The 20922-nt window shown below is 37.4% G+C and overlaps 1 protein-coding gene across 14 annotated transcripts in view; it reads left to right on the top strand.

Annotated features, from left to right (window-relative positions):
• HUWE1 (HECT, UBA and WWE domain containing E3 ubiquitin protein ligase 1) overlaps positions 1 to 20922 on the top strand; it is a 150697-nt gene that overhangs the window by 27114 nt on the left and 102661 nt on the right. For all 14 annotated transcript variants that reach the window (XM_087426894.1, XM_014779713.2, XM_087426897.1 and 11 more), the window contains 4 exons: positions 4601 to 4669; positions 8411 to 8509; positions 9223 to 9429; positions 10787 to 10939. In XM_087426894.1, the coding sequence (XP_087283020.1) occupies positions 4625 to 4669; positions 8411 to 8509; positions 9223 to 9429; positions 10787 to 10939 (504 nt within the window). In that variant the 5' untranslated portion in view covers positions 4601 to 4624. The remainder of the gene's footprint in view (positions 1 to 4600; positions 4670 to 8410; positions 8510 to 9222; positions 9430 to 10786; positions 10940 to 20922) is intronic.

Raw genomic sequence — 20922 nt, 5'->3', positions numbered from 1 at the left:
CTCTCCCAGAACTTGCACAGCTAGGGCATGGGACCTAAGCTTGACCAATCAGATGCTCACACTTGGGACTTTGCATCTAGAGCCACTGATGCAAATAACCTGAGACCAGTTAGAAATCATTCTGCCACCAGCAGTAGCTTCTAGGCATCCAGATTCTGATGTTGGCAGCAGAGGCACCCCCAATTAAGTTGTGTCTTTGGGAGGTCCTTGGCTGTAGTTCCAGGCTGCCTAGCTTCCTTGGTTCCTCCTGTTTTCTGAATGTGGATCTCTAAGCCTTCCAGTTGATTCCGTGAACTATCAGTTATCATTCTAGTAAATCACTTTTCTGCTTTAGTTAACCAGAGTCTGTTGTTCTCAACCAAGACCCTTGACTGGTACAGAATCCTAAGTCAAAACAGCTTTAGTTAAAGTGAGATAGTTACTTGTATGAAGATTTGTCAGTGACCTCATTTACATTTTTTTAAACCAGTAAAATAGTTTTGAGTTATTTGCGCAAGTTACTCAGTGCTCTTGTTTTGTAGGATTGTTTGGTTTTTTACTGTTGGGTTTTGAGAGTTCTTTATATATTCTAGATACTATATATGGTTTGCAAATATTTTCTCCCAGTAAGTTTTATAGACTTACATTTAAGTCCATGATCCATTTTTTACTTTGCTTTTTCTATTGACATATAATTGACACATACCATTACATTAGTTAAAGGTGTACAACATGATTTGATACTTGTATATATTGTGAAATGATCACAGTAAGTCTAGTTAACATCCATCACCACACATAGTTACAAATTTTTTTCTTGTGATGAGAAGAACTTTTAAGATCTTTCTTAGCAACTTTCAAATATAGAGTATTTATTAACTATAGTCACCATGCTTCACATTACATCCCCATGACTTACTTATTTTATAACTAGAAGTTTGTACCTTTGACCACCATCACCCATTTTGCCCACCCCCACCTTTGGCAACCAACGATCTGTTCTGTGTATCTGTGAGTTCATTTTTTTGTGTTTTGGGTTTTTTTTGAGATTCCACATGTAAGTGAGATCATATGGTATTTGTCTTTCTCTGACTTATTTTACTTAGCATAATGCCCTCAAGGTCCATCCATGTTGTCACAAATGGCAACATTTCCATCTTTTTTATGGCTGAATAAGTAGTTTATATATATACACCACATTTTCTTCATCCATTCATCTATCAGTGGACACCTAGGTTGCTTCCATGTCTTGGCTATCATAAATAATGCTGCAGTAAACATGGACGTGCAAATATTTTTTTGAGTTAGTGTTTTTGTTTCCTTTGGATAAATGCCCAGAAGTGGAGTTGCTGGATCATATTTTTAATTTTTTGAGGAACCTCTATACTGTTTTCCATAGTGGCTACACCAGTTTACATTCCCACTAACAGTGCACAAGCGTTCCCTTTTCTCCACATCCTTACCACGTGATCCATTTTGAGTTAATTTTTATATAATATAAAGTATGAGATTGGGGTCAAAGTTCATCTTTTTGCCTATAGATGTCTACTTGCTCTGGCACCATTTGTTGATAAAACTATCCTTTGATTGAATTGGTTTTTCACCTTTGTCAAAAATCAGTTGGACATATTTGTCTGAGTCTATTTCTTGGTTTTGTATTCTGGTCCATTGATATATGTGTCTGTCCCTATAATACTATATACACAGTCTTGGTTACTGTAGAGAGATATATATATGTCTTAAAATTGGATAGAGTGATTCCTCTTCTCTTTTCAAAATTGTGTTAGCTGTTGTAATTCCATTGTCTTTCTGTATACATTTTAGATTAAGCTCAGTTTATTTACAAAAAATCTTGCTGGGATTTAGATAGTAACTACGTTGAACCAGTATATCAGTTTGAGGAGAATTGACATCTTGACTATGTTGAGTCTTCTTTTAGTTTTTTTTTCCCCTCCCCAAAGCCCCAGTACATGGTTGTATATCCTAGTTGTAAGTCCTTCTAGTTCTTCTGTGTGAGCTGTCACCACAGCATGGTAACTGACAGACGGGTTGTGTGGTTCTGTGATGGGGATATGAACCCAGGCTGCTGAAGTGGTGAGAGTGCCAAACTTAAACCACTAGGCCAGCAGGGCTGCCTGTGTGCTGGGTCTTCTTAATCCATGAACATGGTATACCTCTTCATATATTTAGGTCTTCTTTGATTTTTTTAAATCAACATTTTGTAGTTTTCAGCATACAAGTCCTGTACATGCTTTGTCAGATTTACACCTAAGTATTTCAATTTTTTTTTGGCCAATTGTGAGTAGTGGTGTACTCTTAAGTTTGCAGTCCACCTCTCCATTGCCAGTATATAGAAATATGATTGATTTGTGTATGTTTATCTTGCGACTTTGCTGAGATCACTTATTGGTTCTGGGAGGTCTTTTGTAGATTTCTTGGAATTTTCTGCTTAGATAATCCTTTGTCTTCTCCAGGTAAGGACAATTTTATTTCTTCCTTTCTGATCTATATACCTGTTATTTCCTTTTCTTACCTTATTGCAGTGGCTAGAACTTCCAACACTGTCTTGAATAAAAGTGGTGAGAACAGATGTCCTTAACCTTGTTCCTAATTTTGGAGGGAAAGCATTTAGTGATTTGGGTTGTATGGTGTTGGGGCTGATTGCTACTTCTGCAGCACGAGGCAGTCTAACAGCCTCTCAGCAAATGACTGAAGCCACAATAGTGTGACAGCCACTTGCTCTAAGTAATGAGTATGAGAAGTTTATTGAGAAAAAGCAAGCCTGAGAGTAAGTGTACAAATAGCTCACTTACAGTTTCCACTACATGGGTTGGATTGTTGCCAGAATCCTGTTGGCCTCATTTTATGTATCTGGAAGTTGTTGGCAGCAGGCATTTTGTCATTTTCTATTAGATGCTGAGGTAATTTTTTAAGAAGTAATCTGGGGGCCGGCCCCATGGTGTAGTGGTTAGGTTCGGCGTGCTCCGCTTCGGTGGCCCAGGTTTGTGGATTTGGATCCCAGGTGCAGACCTGCACCACTGGTTGGCCATGCTGAGGCAGCGACCCACATACGAAATAGAGGAAGATTGGCACAGGTGTTAGCTCGGGCCTAATCTTCCTCAAGCAAAAAGAAAGGAAAAAAAAGAGGAAGATTGGCAACAGATGTTAGCGCAGGGTGACTCTTCCTCATCAAAAAAAAAAAGTAATCTGGAATCACATAACCTAAATGTGAAGCGTAGAGGGAAAACATCTTTTTTTCTTCAGGAATGGTCTCTACGGAAATATTTTAGAACATATTCTGGATTTTTCACCAGCTCTTTCTGAACTCTCATTGGTTGAATGGATTCCAGCCATAATAGGCAAATACATGTTATTTCCACAGTATTGAATATGTTGGATGAAATCTAGGCCAAAAGCTGGCTAAAAATTTATGCTTGTCAGCTTTTTTTTTATAATTCAGTCAGCTTTGTATTGTGACAGCCTTCTTGGGGGAGGGACATTGACTTCCAGTGACTGCTGTTTAACAAATACATTATTAGAAGCAACATCTTTGGTGTGTAAACAGCCTGCAGTTCACCTCTGCCTCTGTGCATGTGTCCTAGTTGTTAATGGGAGAAACCTTTTTTTCTTCCTGTGCCTTGGCCAGGGCATCTTGAAGGACCTGTCTGCCATCAGAGATCACCTAGGTTTTATACTCTGGGTCTAATCAGACTGTTGTCTGCTTTGAGCCTTCCAAGTTACATGGCCTTAGTAAAATGATTATGTTCTGTGCTCAGGACATTTCTAGCTGAAGTCTAATACCTCATTTTCTAATTTAAAAAATTCATTAAAATTATAGTGTTGCCTTTGTTCTTATGACAAAACTAATATATTTTTATTGGTTAAAAACATTAAAAGATACAGAGATGCACAGATAAAACAATCATGTAATCATTTTGATTAGCAATGAGTTAACATTTTTGGTGCATACCCCTTCTAAGCTGTTTTCTTTAGACATAGGTTTATACTGTTCATTCTGTTTTGTAACATTTTTATTTCACCATGAACATCTTTGGGTGCTGTTATATAATTGTGTGTAATATTTTTAACAGTGGTGCAATATTCTGTTTTAAACCAATCCTATTTTGGACATTTGATCCTTTCCAGTTTTTTACTATTATACATGGTCATGCAGTATGGGTTCTTGTGGTTAAATATTTGTGTGTATGTCCTTATGATTTTCTTTGAGTAAATTCCCAGAAGTGGAATTGCTAAGTTTTCTGTAAAACTGCAGGGATATGGTGAATTTTTCCATCCTGAGGTGTGTTAAAAAACATTGTACTCCTTTATTTTTAGTTATGAGTTTGAGAAATTTGTAAAAAAAGAAAAGGCATTTTAATTTGGGCTTAAATTGGTTACAGGCTATGGGACGTGTAGATGTGGGCTAGTTTTATCTGGAGATATTCTTTACCCCTCCCTACCTTGTAACTGTGCCTCTGAGTTGGCATAGCATCATAAATAACTCGAGGGTTTTTACTTTAAGCATTTTGCGTGCTCTTCCTTCTATATTGTCTATGCCCAAGCATGTAGAGCTCAAGATTGCAGCTTTAAGTTCTTACTTCTTTTGGGATTTTCTTTTCAGATCATAAAACAGAAAATCGAAAACATGAAAGTAGACAGGACAAAACTGAAAAAGACACCTACTGAAGCTGTAAGTATCCAAAAGTTTGCTCTGCCTATTTTTTTATTTCAGAAAAAAATTCTTGGAATCAATTCATCCATACTGATCTTTCAAATATATCATTACTTATATATGCAAAGTGCAGTAAAACAGCTACTTATCTTGAAACAAGTTTCCCTTTGAACTTCCCTTGATTAAAAAAGTGGATAAGCTAGTGGCCAATGGAAAGTGAGCCATAAACAGTTTGCAGCTGTATGTACCTGAAGTAGGCTGTCTGGCTGCTGTTTCTATGTATTGAAAGGCAGTATGGTATAATGGAAAGAGCAGATGTGGATTTAAATTCCGTCTGTACTTGTGGGATCTTCCTCAATTTTGTTTTCTAGAAAATTAAAGTGGTAACACCTTTCTTACTAGATTTCTTGTGAGGGCAGTGTTTAGCTTTCTTTATTACCGATTCTTAACTATACAATTCAGCTTAACCTGTATTAACCTGTGTATTTGGGTGGCCGTGTTAGTTGATCCTATGTCAGCAGTAGAAATCCCCGCTTCAATCCAATATTCTATCAGCTGGCTTAAACTGCGTTCTGAGGTTAAGAAAGTATTGCATTGTTATGACACTCCATGTGCTGTAGTTCAAGGAGCATAAGCTTTGGAATTAGACATGAGTTTCAATCTTATTAGGTTTTTGTGGCTGAGAGTTTATTAACTTGCCTAATTTCTACAGCTGTAAAACAGATAATTGCTCCCTCCTTAATGTGAGGCAGTTGCTGAGCAAAGTATCTGGCGCATAATCCATTAGTTCATTTTGTAAATACAGGCCACTTGGTTTTTTAAAAACTGTAACTACCTGGCAAGTATCACCTACAGATATCTCTGTTAACATTTTGCTATATTTCTTCCAGTCTTTAAAAGATTATCGCATGGGCAGTTCTCCTGCCCTTTTCACTCAGCGTTATACTAATGAGTATGAGAAGTGCTGTTTCCCATACCCTCTCTAGCATTACCAATTATCTTTTAAAGTGGGGAAAAAATATTTCACTGTTCTAATTTGCATGCTTTAATACATACATTTTCAAATTTATTGGCCTTATGTCAGTTGTCTGCTCTTGCTGTTCATTTTGTATTTGACATTGGAATGTCAGTTTGTTTCTTATTGAATGCCATACAGATTGAGTATATGCATTTTTCATATCTGTTACAGATACTTTCATTTTCTTTTGATTTTGTTTTTGGTGTGTTTTGGCATCTAGAATTTTTGACGGTTATGTACTCAAATTTTTTTGGAAACTGAAGAGCGAAAAGAAAACTTGCCTTATGAAACTACACAAATTAAAATAGTGCCATCAGGGTAAGAGAATAAAGGACTTAGAAAAGGATCCTAGTGTATATATGCATAAGAACTTAACATATGATAATTATAGGGATTATAAATTTGTGGGGAAGGACAACATTAGTCAAGAAACTGTGCCAGGACAGTTGTTTGACTTTTGAGGGGTGAGGGACTGTTACATATTGAAATAAATTCTAGATAAATTAAAAGTCAAATATTTTTAAAAGAAATAAATTACAGGAGAAATACAACAGATAGGTGAATATTTACCTGGTCTTAGGTCGGGATGGCTATCAAGAAGGTCCAAGAAGGACCTTGATATTCCTGATAAAACAGAGTATCATGCTGGTATGTTAAATTGGTGTCATTATACTAACTGGATCTTGTGAGCGGAAAACACAGGTACCTTAGATGCCTTAGACATATGTGTGCCAGAGAGTCAGAGGTAAACCCTTTGAAGTTTGAGGGCCTGCCACATCAGGAAAAGTTTCTAGAGGTCCAGAGGTCAGGGAAATCTCAAGATTTCCCTTCTAAAGTGAGAGACAAGTTGCTGCACCTTGTACCACATACCATGAAGAAAGAGGAACGATGAATCAGGTACTTCTTTGGATTTTGGAGCCAATGTATATCACATTTGGGCATGCTATTTTGAACCATTTACTGGATAACCTCTAAAGTGATAGTGACGTCTGGATTTAGAAAATACTCTGCAGAAGTTCAGACAATGATGCAAGCTGTCCTACCACGTGGGCATTATGACCTAGTAGATCCAGGTGCCTGACTTAGGTGTAAGCCAAAGATGCCATGTATTGCCTCTGGCAAGCCCCAATAGGAGAATCGCAGCTAAGACCCCTGGAGTTTTGGCCATGCAGTCCTCTGCCAACAACTATTCTAACATTCAGAAAAGCAGCTTCTGGCTTGCTACTGGACCTTGATAAAGACTGAATGCCCAATCATGAGATACCAAGTGATTACAGGACCCAAATATTCATCATGAACTGGGTGTTATCTAACCCACAGAATCCTAAAATTGGATCTGCATAGCTGCATTCCATTAGAAATTGAAGTGGTATATTTGATACTGGGCCCAAGTAGGTCCAGAACGCACAAGTGAACTGCATGAGCGGGTGGTTCAGACTCCCGTGATATCTGTTCCTACTGCTTCACCACCTCTCCTTCAACCAATATAACTTCAAAGAGAGGAGGAAAAAGTGTGGGCCTGGTTTATGGAAGGATTTTACGCCAAGGATTTTACATGCATTTAATTACCACAAAAATTTGAGGTAGCTTTTAATGCTTACTTTAGAGGGAGAAAAGGTTTGGGACTTAGCTTTAAAAAAAACCATTTACCTTTAAGCCCCTATTGTTCCATGTTCTCTTTTGGGTGCTAAAAATACTCCTAGTTTAATGCCACAACGACATTGCTGGATAAATAGATGGTGTTAGTTCATTTTGCAGAAGAGGATACTGAGATTCAAGGAGGTAGCTTACCAACTACCTAATTCTAGAGCCCATGCTCTTTGTAATAGTATGCTGTTTCTTAATGTTTAAGCTCCTATTATGTGAGATACGTGCTTTATGTATGTGGCAAGTATTTGAGCTTTATGTTTCCAAGGTAGTTATTACATTTGTTTTCCTGGTAAGAAAACTGGCTGAGAGGTTGGACTTGGTCATGATCAAACAGCTTAGTAAATGCTAAGCCAGAAGCTAAACCCAGATTTGTTTGGTTCCAAATCCATGCCCATTCCCAGATACCAAGAGTAAGTATAAATCACTTCCAGGTGCCATCCGTTAGTAGAAGGCTTCTCTGTCCCAGTCCCTATCCCTTTCCCCCCTCCTCCACTTTCAGAAACTTTTACTATAAACTCTCACTCCACACCTTGTTACCTGAGAAACAGGCCCTCTCATCAGTAAGAGCAGGAATGTATGGAAATGGAAACCCCAAGTAAGAATGAAGCCCTGGTTTTACAAAGTTCAGCCCTCTCTGCCCTCCTAGAATTAGAGAGTTTAATGTTGCAGGAAAATACAGCCAATGCTAATGTTTACCTTTAACTGAATTCACTAGGGTTTTTCAGTGTTCCTCTGATTCAGCATTCCTTATCAGGCATTCTGGTTAACTTTCAGACCATGGTACAGATTCATTCATTTTGTTTTTATTGATGTTTAGCTTATTTGCTTTATTTCTGTTGTCTGTACCCTTCCAACTGGTACATCTACCAGTTTATCTAGGTTAAAAAGAAGCACAGATGGATTGTTTCATGTAAGATTGCCATTTTAATCCCAACTGATCATCTGGCAAATTTCCATTTTTCTTTAGTATATTCTATCAAAAGTTAAATTGATGAATGTATTGGCTTAAGGACTCCTTTTCCCATTCTTCCTCTTTTGTCTCCCCTCATATTCCAAAACACCCTTCGTGAATACCTGTTTGTTTTTCTCAGCCTGCAGACTGCAGAGCCTTAATAGACAAACTCAAAGTTTGTAATGATGAGCAACTCCTCTTGGAACTGCAGCAGATCAAAACATGGAACATTGGAAAGGTATGTGAACCCATGCTCCCAAAAGGCAGGGCTCCCTGGACCTAGTACATCATTTTGTATGCTCTGACGTGGAAAGAGAAACCAAAATGAGGTAGCCTCATTCAGTAATTAATAAGCATCTAGTCTAGTGTATGTCTAGTACAGCTCTAGACCAGTGGCTTTGAGCCTGTGGCTGGTTGCCAAGGAAATTTTGAAAGAAAATAAATGTGAAAGGAAAATTTTGCTAGCTGAGAATGAGGAATGTTTACATGGGTGATGCTAAAGAATTTCAACCATAAAATTCCTTTAGTTTGACAATATGAGTTGGAGATAGTCTGAGGATTTTTACTTTTAGTTTAAAAGAATCTTCTTTAGATAACTAAAAATGAACACTTCTGATAAAATGGGTTCTGGCAGGGAAAGTCCTTGTGTTTGTAGACCTCAGAATGTAGCCACATTTCTCCCTCTGGAGACCTGCCTAGAGATTTTGTGGTGTCTACTGGCATTGGTAATGTATACCTTGATGGATATAACAGTGAACTCAGGTCCGTGCGGCTCAGAGTAAGAGTACGATCTTTCTTGCATAGGTTTTGGTACTGGTGGGGGATTGAAGAGAAGCAAAGGTGGGAAGTGAACTTGCCTAGGTATCATGCTCAGCAATCCCTTGTAGCAAAGCACCCACACAGTACTTTTGCCTTATTCTTATATCTTCCTCTTTCTCTTCACCTCTCCAGTGCGAGTTATATCACTGGGTGGATCTGTTGGACCGCTTCGATGGAATTCTGGCAGATGCTGGACAGACAGTGGAGAATATGTCATGGATGCTCGTGTGTGATAGGCCGGAAAGAGAACAAGTGAAAATGCTTCTCTTGGCTGTGTTGAACTTCACAGCCTTGCTCATTGAGTATAGCTTTTCCCGGCACCTGTACAGTTCCATAGAGGTAGGAGAGGTTCAAGCCTGTGTGATCTGTTCATAACTAGAATTGTCTCCAGAAATAAGGAAATTGCTATTTCTCTCTGATGATTGCTTCTTTTCTTTTCATTACGAAGCTCTGGGGTTTTCAATGTCAAAGACAATGGTAGGATGTCTCTTGGATATAGATACCCTTCACAGGGTTGATGGTAAGGTTCTTTACTATTGCCTTCACCCTGCCTTTCAAGATTCAAGAAATTAATGAGAATGTAATACATGTATTAAGGTATTCTTGGGAATTTGCAGGAATTGATCTTTGTCCCAGGTTATTAGAGCAGCCTCAAATTACTTTTTTGTTTTTTTTTTTTTTTTACCGATCTCTTCTCCCCTCTCCCCAAAGTGTGTATTAATAGCATGCTGCATATTCTTAAAGAGTAAAGTGGGCACAGGAATCACTGAGCTTTTGAATTGGTTGAAAATCACTAAAAGAAAATAAACTCTTTTCCTTTAGCCTAACTTTAGCCTTTTTATCACTATTGGTTGAGTGCCCTGTTATTATTTGTTAATTTTCCTAAGTCTTCAGTAAAGAAACAAAATGAGAATCAGAACAAACAAGTAGAAAGAAAATGGCTTGGGAAAGAAGTGGGATAACTGAGCTAAAGACCTAGCACCCAGAGTTTTAAGTGGGGGCTGGATAAGCAGTCTGTTGAAGATGAAATCGATTGGCTGCAAAAGGAAGTCCATGGCCTTCGGGATAATCAGCAACTGGAAATACCTGGGTTTATTTCCAGCTAAGTTACATACTGATTTTGACACTGACCAAATGCTTTAATATATTAATGAATTTTGATTGTATTAAAAAAACAGAATAGTCACTCTTCAATTACTGTTACATACACTGTACCGTAATATTCATAAATGCCACCAACTCTTGTTGATATCTTTAGCTTCTATATGAAGAACCGTGTTTTAATTCCAATCTTATATTTGTTGTGAAGGATACAGAAGGAGCATGAAATTATCTTTCTTTCACAATACATTTAGTCTAGTTGGAGACTTAATATTCTTAAGTTCTACTGTGTATTATAATACACATTTGTCTCTTTTGTAGTCTGTTTCTTCTTGTGGGGACACCTGTGTAATTTTGAACTGCTGTTCACATTTTTTTACTTTTATTGTACTGTCTGGCTTGCTGACAGATTGTAAGCTTCTTGGGATCAAGGTTGCATGTTGTAGGTGCTCAAATATTTATAATTTTTTTTTGTATTGTTAAACTTCTTGATAGCTTTGTAAATGTTGACAAATCTATTACTACATTGGCTTTTTAAGTTTTCAAGGCCTAGTGTGCCTGATATCATGAACTTGCCCTTTTTTGTCCCCTGTAGCATTTGACGACTTTATTGGCTTCCTCTGATATGCAAGTGGTGCTGGCAGTCCTTAACCTTCTGTATGTATTTAGCAAAAGGTCAAACTACATCACGCGCCTTGGATCTGACAAGAGAACCCCACTGCTAACCCGGCTGCAACATTTGGCAGAGGTGAGTCACAAGTGAAGAGTTGGAAGGGCACAAAAATTGGCCCGTATAGTTCCTTTTCACCAGTGTGTCTTGCAGTGTCAAAATGGATAGGAATCCCTAAGTTAAATTCACTGGCCTGGTTGAGTAGAACTGTTGGGGCCCACATAGCTAAGTTACAAAAAAAAACCTAAGAAGTATTCTCAGTTATTATGAGGTAGTTTTGAAGGATTTCCTGAATCTTTGCTCACAAAGCAGAATCTCTTTGTTCAAAAATGGCATCTTCCTTCTGGAAAGAAAGTTCAGAATCAGATTCTACTTGAGAGGGAAGCATGCTACAATATAGGACCTGGATTTAAGTCCTGGCTCTGCTTTTTAGCTCTGATACCAGTTTTATCATCTGGGAATTTAGTATATCTACCTTAAAGAGTAGTTTCATAATAAAATAAAATGTAGGGTACTTAGTACTGTGTTCAGTAATTGATTTGTGAGGATAGTAATTGTCATTGAAGGCAAAAGCTCTCATATAAAAGTTCAGCTCAACCCAACTATTGTCCAGTGTTCCTAGAGGCAAATTGATAATACATATTCAGGTTTGAGAGAGGTAGCCATTGCTAGAAAGCTTTCTTGGAAGAAAATTGGTAAGGCTGACTTTTTAAGAGTTGATTAATGGTTACCTCACAAATACTATAAGTTTCAGGCTATTTTCAGGTGCATGATTGTGTAAAAACAGTTTTTGTATGACAATGTAAAGTATTATGAAAATTCTAAGACATATAGGAAAGTATAAAGAGAATATTAATCACCTGTAAATCATCCAGATGGGGCCTCCTTTAAAATTTGAGCGTATTTTCTTCTTGGATTTGCAAATATGTATGTACAAGGAATGCGACCTGTTTTCTTAACATATTGTAAGAATTTTCACGTTATTAAAAAAATGCAAGACAGTTCAACATTGGAACCCCAAGTAACAGTTAAAAGGAAAAAGAAGGGCCGGCCTCATGGCTTGGTGGTTAAGTGCACGCGCTCCGACGCTGGTGGCCCGGGGTTCGGATCCCGGGCGCGCACCGAGGCACCACTTCTCCGTCCATCCTGAGGCCGAGTCCCACATACAGCAACTAGAAGGATGTGCAGCTATGACATACAACTATCTACTGGGGCTTTGGGGGGAGAAAATAAATAAATAAAATCTTTAAAAAAAAAAAAAAAGGAAAAAGAAGCCGTATCTCAATAGATGCTTCAAAAGCATTTGATAAAATTCAGCACATCAGTAAAAACTAATATAAACTCTTAGGAAGCTAGGAAAAGAAACTTTAAATTTATAAATTATCTACCAGAAGTCATAATGGGGAGACTGACGCATTGCCATTGAATTCAAAAGTCACACGAAAATGCCACCTTTTACTTCTACCACTTAAATTTGTAGTAGAGGTCCTAACCAATACAACAGAAAAGAAAGAAATGAAGGATACATAATAAAAGAGAAAACTTATTATTTGTAGGTGATAGGATTGAGTCTTGGTGTTCTAGGGAGACAATATAAACTTGTTAGAACTAATAAAAGTACAGTGAAGTAGCCAAGTAAATGATCAATATACAGAAACAGATAGCTCCTCCATGCATTAGGAGTATAGAGTTAGAAAATGATTGGAAACAAGACCCCATTCATAGTATCAACAAGTGTAGTGTCTTTAAGCCATATTGGGTACAACTATAAATTTAAGAGAAGATCGTGTAGGTTATATTGTGATCTGCTGGTTGGGGAGGACTTCTTAAAAACCCCAAAGCATAAACCATTTGGTAAAAATTTGAATTTTATAATACAAAATTAAGACTTCCTTTCCATTGAAAAACATTATAGCTCAGTGCTACTCCTAAGGCGCTTATACCGGAATGTAAATCAGCACACTGCTTCCTTCATCAAAAATGCCAGTTGAGCTGAACAGTGTACTTACTGATGTGGTTGAATAACATTCTTGTGCAAACTCATTTTGTCATGGACCAGTAACACATTCACGAACAAACTATCCATGAACAGTTGGTGGAATGGCAGCTGGTGTGTGGACATTGAACAGCACTGCCAAGGACAAAAGTTAACAGACCGGTGATAGATTGAGAGGTGTTTAGCAATGTTTTAAAACTGACAAGGAACTGTTAATGTAGAATATCCAAGAAACTCCTCCAAGTCAACAAGGATAAACAAAGGATATGGATAGACAGTTCTCAGACCAGGGAATTCAGCATGTGAATAGATGCTTAAACTCGTTAGTAATTAGAGAAATACAAATAAAATGAGATCCAGCTTTATAAAGCTGTATCAGATTAGCAGAAATTAGAAAAGCTGTATAATGGTAAGTGCTAGCAGGCCTGTGAAGCTATAGGAACACCTAGGCATTGCTGATGGGAGTGTAGACTGGTACTCCTGGGTATATAGTTATCTCTTGGTATCCACAGGGGATTGGTTCCAGGACTCCCTGCGGATACCAAAATCCGTGGATGCTCAAGGGCTAACTGTATATCCCAAAGATGATATCACATTATTCCATAAGGTGACATCTGTGAGAATATTGCATCATTGTGGTAATGAAGGTGGAGGCAACCTGGGTGTCCATTATTAGTAGATTGGATAAGTAAAGTGCAGTGCTGGCATATTATGGACTGTGTAGCAGTTAGCAGCAGTGGACCAAAAAATACACATAGCAACATTAATAGCTTTTAAAAATAGTGCTGATGGGGGCCGGCCCCATGGCTTAGCGGTTAAGTGCGCGTGCTCCGCTACTGGCGGCCCGGGTTCGGATCCCAGGTGCGCACCGACGCACCGCTTGTCCAGCCATGCTGAGGCCGTGTCCCACATACAGCAACTAGAAGGATGTGCAACTATGATATAGAACTATCTACTGGGGCTTTGGGGAGGAAAAGGGAAAAGGAGGAGGAGGAGGATTGGCAATAGATGTTAGCTCAGGGCCAGTCTTCCTCACAAAAAAATAAATAAAAACACCCTTTGATATTATCTTTAAAAACAAAAATAGTGCTGGGTAGGGAGAGGAGTTAAAAAAATGTTTAATGCTCAGTACCATTTCCGAAACTTAAAAATGTGCACACAAACCAACATACAGTTTTGAGAAAACAAAAATTAAAGGATAGATATCAGAAGTGAAAAGCGTTGCCTTTGGCAAGGAGAAAGGAATGTGAATGGGCAATAATGGGACAGATGGTTTACATAAATAAGTAAAAGAAACTAAACCTAACAAATGCTATTTAAGATCTGTTATAACAAAACTAAACCTTTACTTAACAGATTTAAAAGATGGTCTAAATTTGTTAACAGGGACAGATAGCATTTTTTGCATGGTAAGAGTCTATATAGAAGAAGCCCTCTTTGAAATTAGGGCCAGTAGTTGGTAGGTTAGTTATATTTTTGTTTTTTCCTGAGGAGGACTCGCCCTGAGCTAACATCTGTTTCCAGTCTTCCTCTTTTTTTTTCTTTTTGAGGAAGATTGGGCCTGTGCTAACATCTGTTGCCAATCTTCCTCTTTTTTTTTTTTTTCTCCCCAAAGCCCCAGTACATAGTTGTATATCATAGTTGTAGAGTTGTAGCTCTTTCGTGTGTGATGCCACCTCAGCATGGCTTGATGAGCAGTGAGTAGGTCTGCGCCCAGGATCCGAACCGGCGAACCCTGGGCTGCTGAAGTGGAACGCGCGAACTTAACCCCTATGCCACTGGGCCCACCCCAGTAGGTTAATTATTTTTAAAAATCTTGTTAAAGCAGAAACTTTTTTTGAAAAGTGATTAATACATACCATTTCCTGAAAACTAAAACATAAATGTCAATTCCATTACCTGTCTATATAATGTAGGGCCAAGTACTTTACTTTGAGTAAGAAACAGTCTGTTATCTTACATATGCTATAACTATAATCTGTGATTTCTTTAAAGTGGAGCAACAATGTGAAGACTTTAGTTTGTAAAGGAACCTGAATATATAATTATAATTTTTTGTGTGTGTGTGAGGAAGATCAGCCCTGAGCTAACATCCTTGCCCATCTTCCTCTGCTTTATGTGGGACGCCGCCACAGCATGGCCTGACAAGTGGTTGTCGGTGCATGCCCAGGATCCGAACCCAGGCCGCCAGCAGCGGAGCGTGCGCACTAAACCGCTACGCCACAGGGCCGGCCCCCAGGATTATAAATTTTTATAATTTACCCCTGAATCTCTTTTCTCTAATTTGAAAGTATTTTTATTTTTGCATCCTGCTTTTTAGTCTTTGCAAAATATTCAACTTAGTTTTTATAGAATAATTCCCTTTTCAGTTTAAATCATTGTTTTACATAGTATTTAAAATAACATGATTATAATACATACAACTGACATGAATGATTTTGGGGACAAACACACCTGACTTGGTACACATACAGATAACTGATGGAAGCAAAAGAGTGCCTGCAGCAGGCTGCATCAGTCAATATGTTTTACAGAAGGCATGGAGAATGCTGTTAATCTGTCAAATTGGTTAAGTGGAGGTCTGTTAATAGCATCAACTGGAAAGTGGAAATGCACGAAAATATCTAAGGAAACACTGATAAAGAATCGGGGTCATTTGCTGTATCACATAACAAAATATCGTAAAGCCATAGTAATTTCAAGTTTTTGAATTGGCACCAGAATAAACAAATATGTCTGCAGAATGAAATAGTAAGCTTCATGTTGCTTATGATCCAAACAGTAGGACAGTTGGCTATTTGAGGGGAAAATGTGTTTAGATCATTTCTTCACAGTAGTCACATAAATCCTAGAAACATATTTAGAGGTGAATACAAGCAACTTTTAACATCTTTCATGAGGAAGGATTTCCTAAGAAAGTCAAGAAACCTAGAAGCCATTTAAAAAATTGACGAATTTCATTATGTGCAAATGTGAAAACTTCTGTATAGTAATATAGTCATAAATAAAAGAAAGATGACATCTTAAACTGGGAAAAAATATTTGCAATATATACAACAAAGGAATAATACTCAATATGTAAACAGCTCCTACAAATCAATAAAAATCTAAGCAACCCAGTAGAATAATATACGAAAGCATATGAACACACAGTTCACAGAGGAATATGAGATATTTCTTTAAAATTGGCCAGTAAAACATGAAAAGTTTACACTAGGAATAATCGGGAAATGTACATTAAAGTGAGATTATTTTTAACCGTTAGATTGGCACTATCTAGTATTGGCTAGGTTGTGGGGAAACAGGTTCTTAGAGACTGTTGGTGTATGAATGCCCTTTTATAGGCTCATTTGGCAGCACCTGTTATTGAAAAATGTGTACATATTATTTCACCCAGTCGTTCTATTTTAAGGAAATCATGTTATAAACATACTCAGATGTGCACAAAAATGTATGCATAAGTATTCTCATTGCACCATTGTTTGGAAAAAGTCCAAAAGTAAAACTATCTTTAAAAAGTTCAGAAAGTTACATATCTAATAGTAACTTAGAGAAAGGAAATTGAATTTGGGGAGATGGTGGTGGGTGAGTTTCACTTTTTTATTCTCTACTTGAATATTTTATAGCTACAGTGTATTATATATTACTTTTATAATTAAATGTGAGAGTTGGTAATGACTCTTTGCAGATGTATTTTTGGTGACTATAATACTCGTTTGTATGTACTATAGTTTAGTTATTACCCAATTTAATATATATTGTATATAATACTCTTAATACTCTGAGGGTAAGAATTCTTATCCTCATTTTACAGATGAAGAGTATGAGGTTAAGGAAGGTGATGTGATTTGCTCATAATTCCCACAATTAGGAAGTGATGGAACTGGGGTTTGAAACCTGATCTATTTGCTTACACCTGCCATGCCCTTTCCAAGGGTTGTACCATATCAAATGGTTTTGAGATTTCCAAATAAGTTTTACATTCGGGAATGGAAGAAGAGCACTCTAGAGTTAATTTGGTACTTTGATTAGAGCCACAAGAGCACCTATCAGAATTAATATCTTGTCAAATTATAGCATCCTACTTTTAGGCTGATTATCACATACTAATATTTCATAGTTTTATTAAATTAAGTGTTCTGACCATTTAGAAAGTAAAAGTTAAGTGCAGGCTGTACTTTCACGTGGCACACATATGTAAAAGTGTGGGAATTTTTCCTGTTATTGTTTTTGGGTGGTTCAGGATTATTACGTTCTTTTCTTCCCTTGGATCATTCTATGACCAGGAAGGATTGCTTAAATGATTACTGTTATGTTCCTTTGTATTTTGGATTCCTTTTAACTTGGATGGATGTGCTTCTCTTTGTTTTGAATTGGGCTAACATAGACACTGTAGATTAAAGGTTGATTTCTAGTCCTGGACAATTTGGGTTCTTGATGTGTGTAGTACATTGCTGCCTTTGCTAATGTATTATGTACTTGATGCTTTGCTATTACAAATAAAAGAATCTTATAGGTTTTTGAAATTTAGAGGTAATATGCTAGGTGTATAGTATTAATGCTGTCATTTCTAATTACCCCCCCCCACATTAAATTTTAAAACTTCATTTTTCTCTGAAATGTAAAATTTCTCTAAAAATGTAACTTGTTTATATGGGCTGCTTTCCCATACATCTTCCTTTTGATATGTAACTCCAGTTCTTATAACAGTGGTCTTCATAGACATTTTGGTTCATGTCTCTTCATTTTTTAGACAGCTTCCTGAGTCTCAATTCCTTTTGTCATCCTTGCCCTGTACAACAAACACATAATTCGCTTGCATGTGGTTAAGAATCTGGGTTTAGAAATCGGACCTAGTTCTGTCAGCAGATCAAATTAGTTGCAGTTTATGTATCTGTGAATTGGAGATTATAATATCTACCTCATCGTTTTTAGGATTAAACTAAATGAGGTCATAAATAAAATTCCTAGGTTTAATGCTGATCATGCTGAAAGTACAAGTTCTTAATGAATGTTGGACCTTGTACTTGACACATTCTTGTCTCATTTAATCTTCAGAAAGATACTACAAGCATCATTTTCTCAATTTTATACATAGGCTCAGTTTTGAGGTAAAGATCGGAAAAATCACATAGGCTCAGTTTTGAGGTAAAGATCAGAAAAATCAAGTAACTTGTGCCGGGTGTTGTTGAAGACGAACATAATAGCTAGGTGTCTTAAATCTTTCCCTTTTCACTGGTTCCTTCTGTCTATATGTATATTTTAAAAGTAAGAGCAGGAGAAAGCAAGAATGTTTTTTTTCTTGGTCAGTCTAGCTAAAGGTTTGTCTATTTTTTAGATCTTTTCAAAGAACCAAATTTGGTTTAGTCGATTCTATCTGTTTTTCTATTTTCTGTTTCATTTATCTCTGCTCTAATTTTTTACTATTTCCTTCTTTCTGTTTACTTTGGGTTTAGTTTGCTCTTTTTTTCCGAGTTCCCTAAGGTGAAAGGTTAGGTTACTGATTTGAGAGCTTTCTTTTTAAATATAGGCAATTACAGCCGTAAATTTCCCTCTAGGCACTGCTTTCGGTGTATCCCATAAGTTTTGTTATGTCTTGTTTTCATTTTCATTCATCTCAAAGAATTTTCTGATTTCCTTTGTGATTTCTTCATTCACCCCTTGGTTGTTAGGAGTGTGTTATTTAATTTCCACGTGTCTGTGAAATTTCCAGATTTCCTTCTCTTACAGATTTCCAGTTTCTTTCCATTGTTGTTGGAGAAGATACTCTTTGTATGATTTTATTCTTTTTAAATTTCTTAAAGTTTATTTTATGGCCTAACTTATGATCTATTCAGGAGAATGTTTTGTATGTACTTGAGAAGCATGTGTATTTTGCTGTTAGGTGGACTGTTCTATAATATATACCTATTAGGTCTAGTTAATGTTCAGGTCTTCTATTTTCTTGTGTATCTTTTGTCTAGTTGTTATTGTTTCCCCTGTGGATTACAGGGGAAACATCTTAATTAATGAAAGTTAGTTTGAATTAATACCAACTTAGTTTTTTTTTTTTTGTGAGGAAGATCAACCCTGAGCTAACATCCATGCCAATCCTCCTCCTCCTTTTCCCTTTTTCTCCCCCAAAGCCCCAGTAGATAGTTCTATGTCATAGTTGCACATCCTTCTAGTTGCTGTATGCGGGACACCGCCTCAGCATAGCTGGACAAGCGGTGCATCGGTGCACGCCCGGGATCCAAACCCCGGCCACCAGTAGCGGAGCCCGTGCACTTAACTGCTAAGCCACGGGGCCAGCCCCTACCAACTTAGTTTTAACAGTAGACCAAAACTTCACTCATGTATATCTCTGTTCTCCCCACTTTATGTTGTTGTTGCCACAAATTACATCTTTGTACATTGTGTACCCATCAGCATATATGTATAATTACTGTTTATATACTTGTCTTTTAAAACACACAGAAAACAAGAGGAGTTATAAACCAAAAATACTTTAATACTGACTTTTATATTTATCTATATAGTTACCTTACTGGTGTTCTTTATGTCTTCATATGGAGTCAGGTTACTGTCTCGCGCCCTTTCATTTCAGCCTGAAGGACTCCCTTTAGCTTTTCTTGTAGGCAGGTCTACTAGCAACAAGCTCCCTCAGCTTTTATCTGAGAATGTCTTTAATTTCTCCTACATTTTTGAAAGATAGTTGTGCCAGATATAGAATTGTTGACTGGCAGTTCTTTTCTTTTAACACTTTGAATATGTCTTCCCACTGAATTCTGACCTCCATGGTTTCTGATGAGAAATCAGCTTTTGATCTCATTGAAGATCCCTTGTGTATGACTAGTCACTTTTCTCTTGCTGCTTTCAAGATTCTCTGTCTTGACCTTTGACAATTTGATTATACTGTGTCTTTCTGTGGATCTCTGTTGGTTTGGCCTGTTGGAGTTCCTTGAGCTTTTTGGATTTGTAGATTCATCTTGTTTGTCAAAATTAAGATGGTTTTGGCCATTATTTCTTTGAATAATCTCTCTACTCCTTTTTCTCCTCTCCTTCTGGGACTTCCATTATGCATATGTTGGTACACTTGATGGAGTCCCACAGATCTCTTGGACTTCTAGGTTTTTTTCTTTCTACTCTTTAGACTGGGATAATCTCGATTGACCTATCTTCAGGTTCATTGATTTTTTTTTTCTTTTCATTTTCCAATATTTATTTTCCAATATATTTGCCTCAGAATTTTTGCAAAAGTAATACATATTCAGTGTTGAAAATTAAGAAAATACAGACGATTGTAAAGAAAATAACAATAATCCTGAACCACCGCCATGTGGAAAAAATAACTGTTAACGTTGTGTTTCATATTCTGCTCCCCCCCCCATAACCTATAGTTAGTATTTTCCCACAGCATCAAATATTCTTTGAAAATAACATTTTTAAAGACTAGACAATATTGTTCGCTTCCAAACGACCCTCCTGATCCACCTGGAACTCCATGGCTGTCCTTCTGCGTCCGCTTGGCTGATGCCTCCTCCTCTGCTCAGCTTCTGAGTGTTAGAGTGGCTCAGGGCTCCACCCCAGGCTCCTTTTCTCATCCAGCTACGTTCTGCCTAGGTGATCTCATGGAGTTTCATGGTTTTAAGGACCATTGGCTTCCAAAATTGTATCTGTTTTCCTTGAACCTCAAACTCATAAATTTACTGCCTTCTCAAAATGTCTACTGGATATCGAATAGAAACCTCAATTGTAATGTGTACAAAATCAAACTTCTGACCTCACCTCCCATTTCTTTCTCCCCAGGCTCAGTCCATTCCAGGTACCTGGCCCCTTTGCTTAACTGGACAGTGCCAGACACTCTTGCTGCAGGGCCTCTACACAGCTACATTCCCAGTTGTCTCTATGACTTGCTCCCTCATCTCAGTGAGGTCTTCCCTACCATCCTATTTTAAAATTATAACACCCTCCATACTCCCTATCACCCTTTATGCTTTATTTTTCTCTGTAGCACATATTACCCTCTGACATTCTATGTATTTAATTAGGTTCATTGATTCATTCTTCTCCCTGCTTACTACAT

This window comes from Ceratotherium simum, chromosome X, assembly GCF_057802395.1.
Source record: "Ceratotherium simum simum isolate JZ-2026a chromosome X, ASM5780239v1, whole genome shotgun sequence".
In the NCBI taxonomy this organism is placed as follows: Eukaryota; Metazoa; Chordata; class Mammalia; order Perissodactyla; family Rhinocerotidae; genus Ceratotherium; species Ceratotherium simum.
Note: the sequence above shows the minus strand (reverse complement) of the source record. Positions and strands in the feature narration are given on the sequence as shown.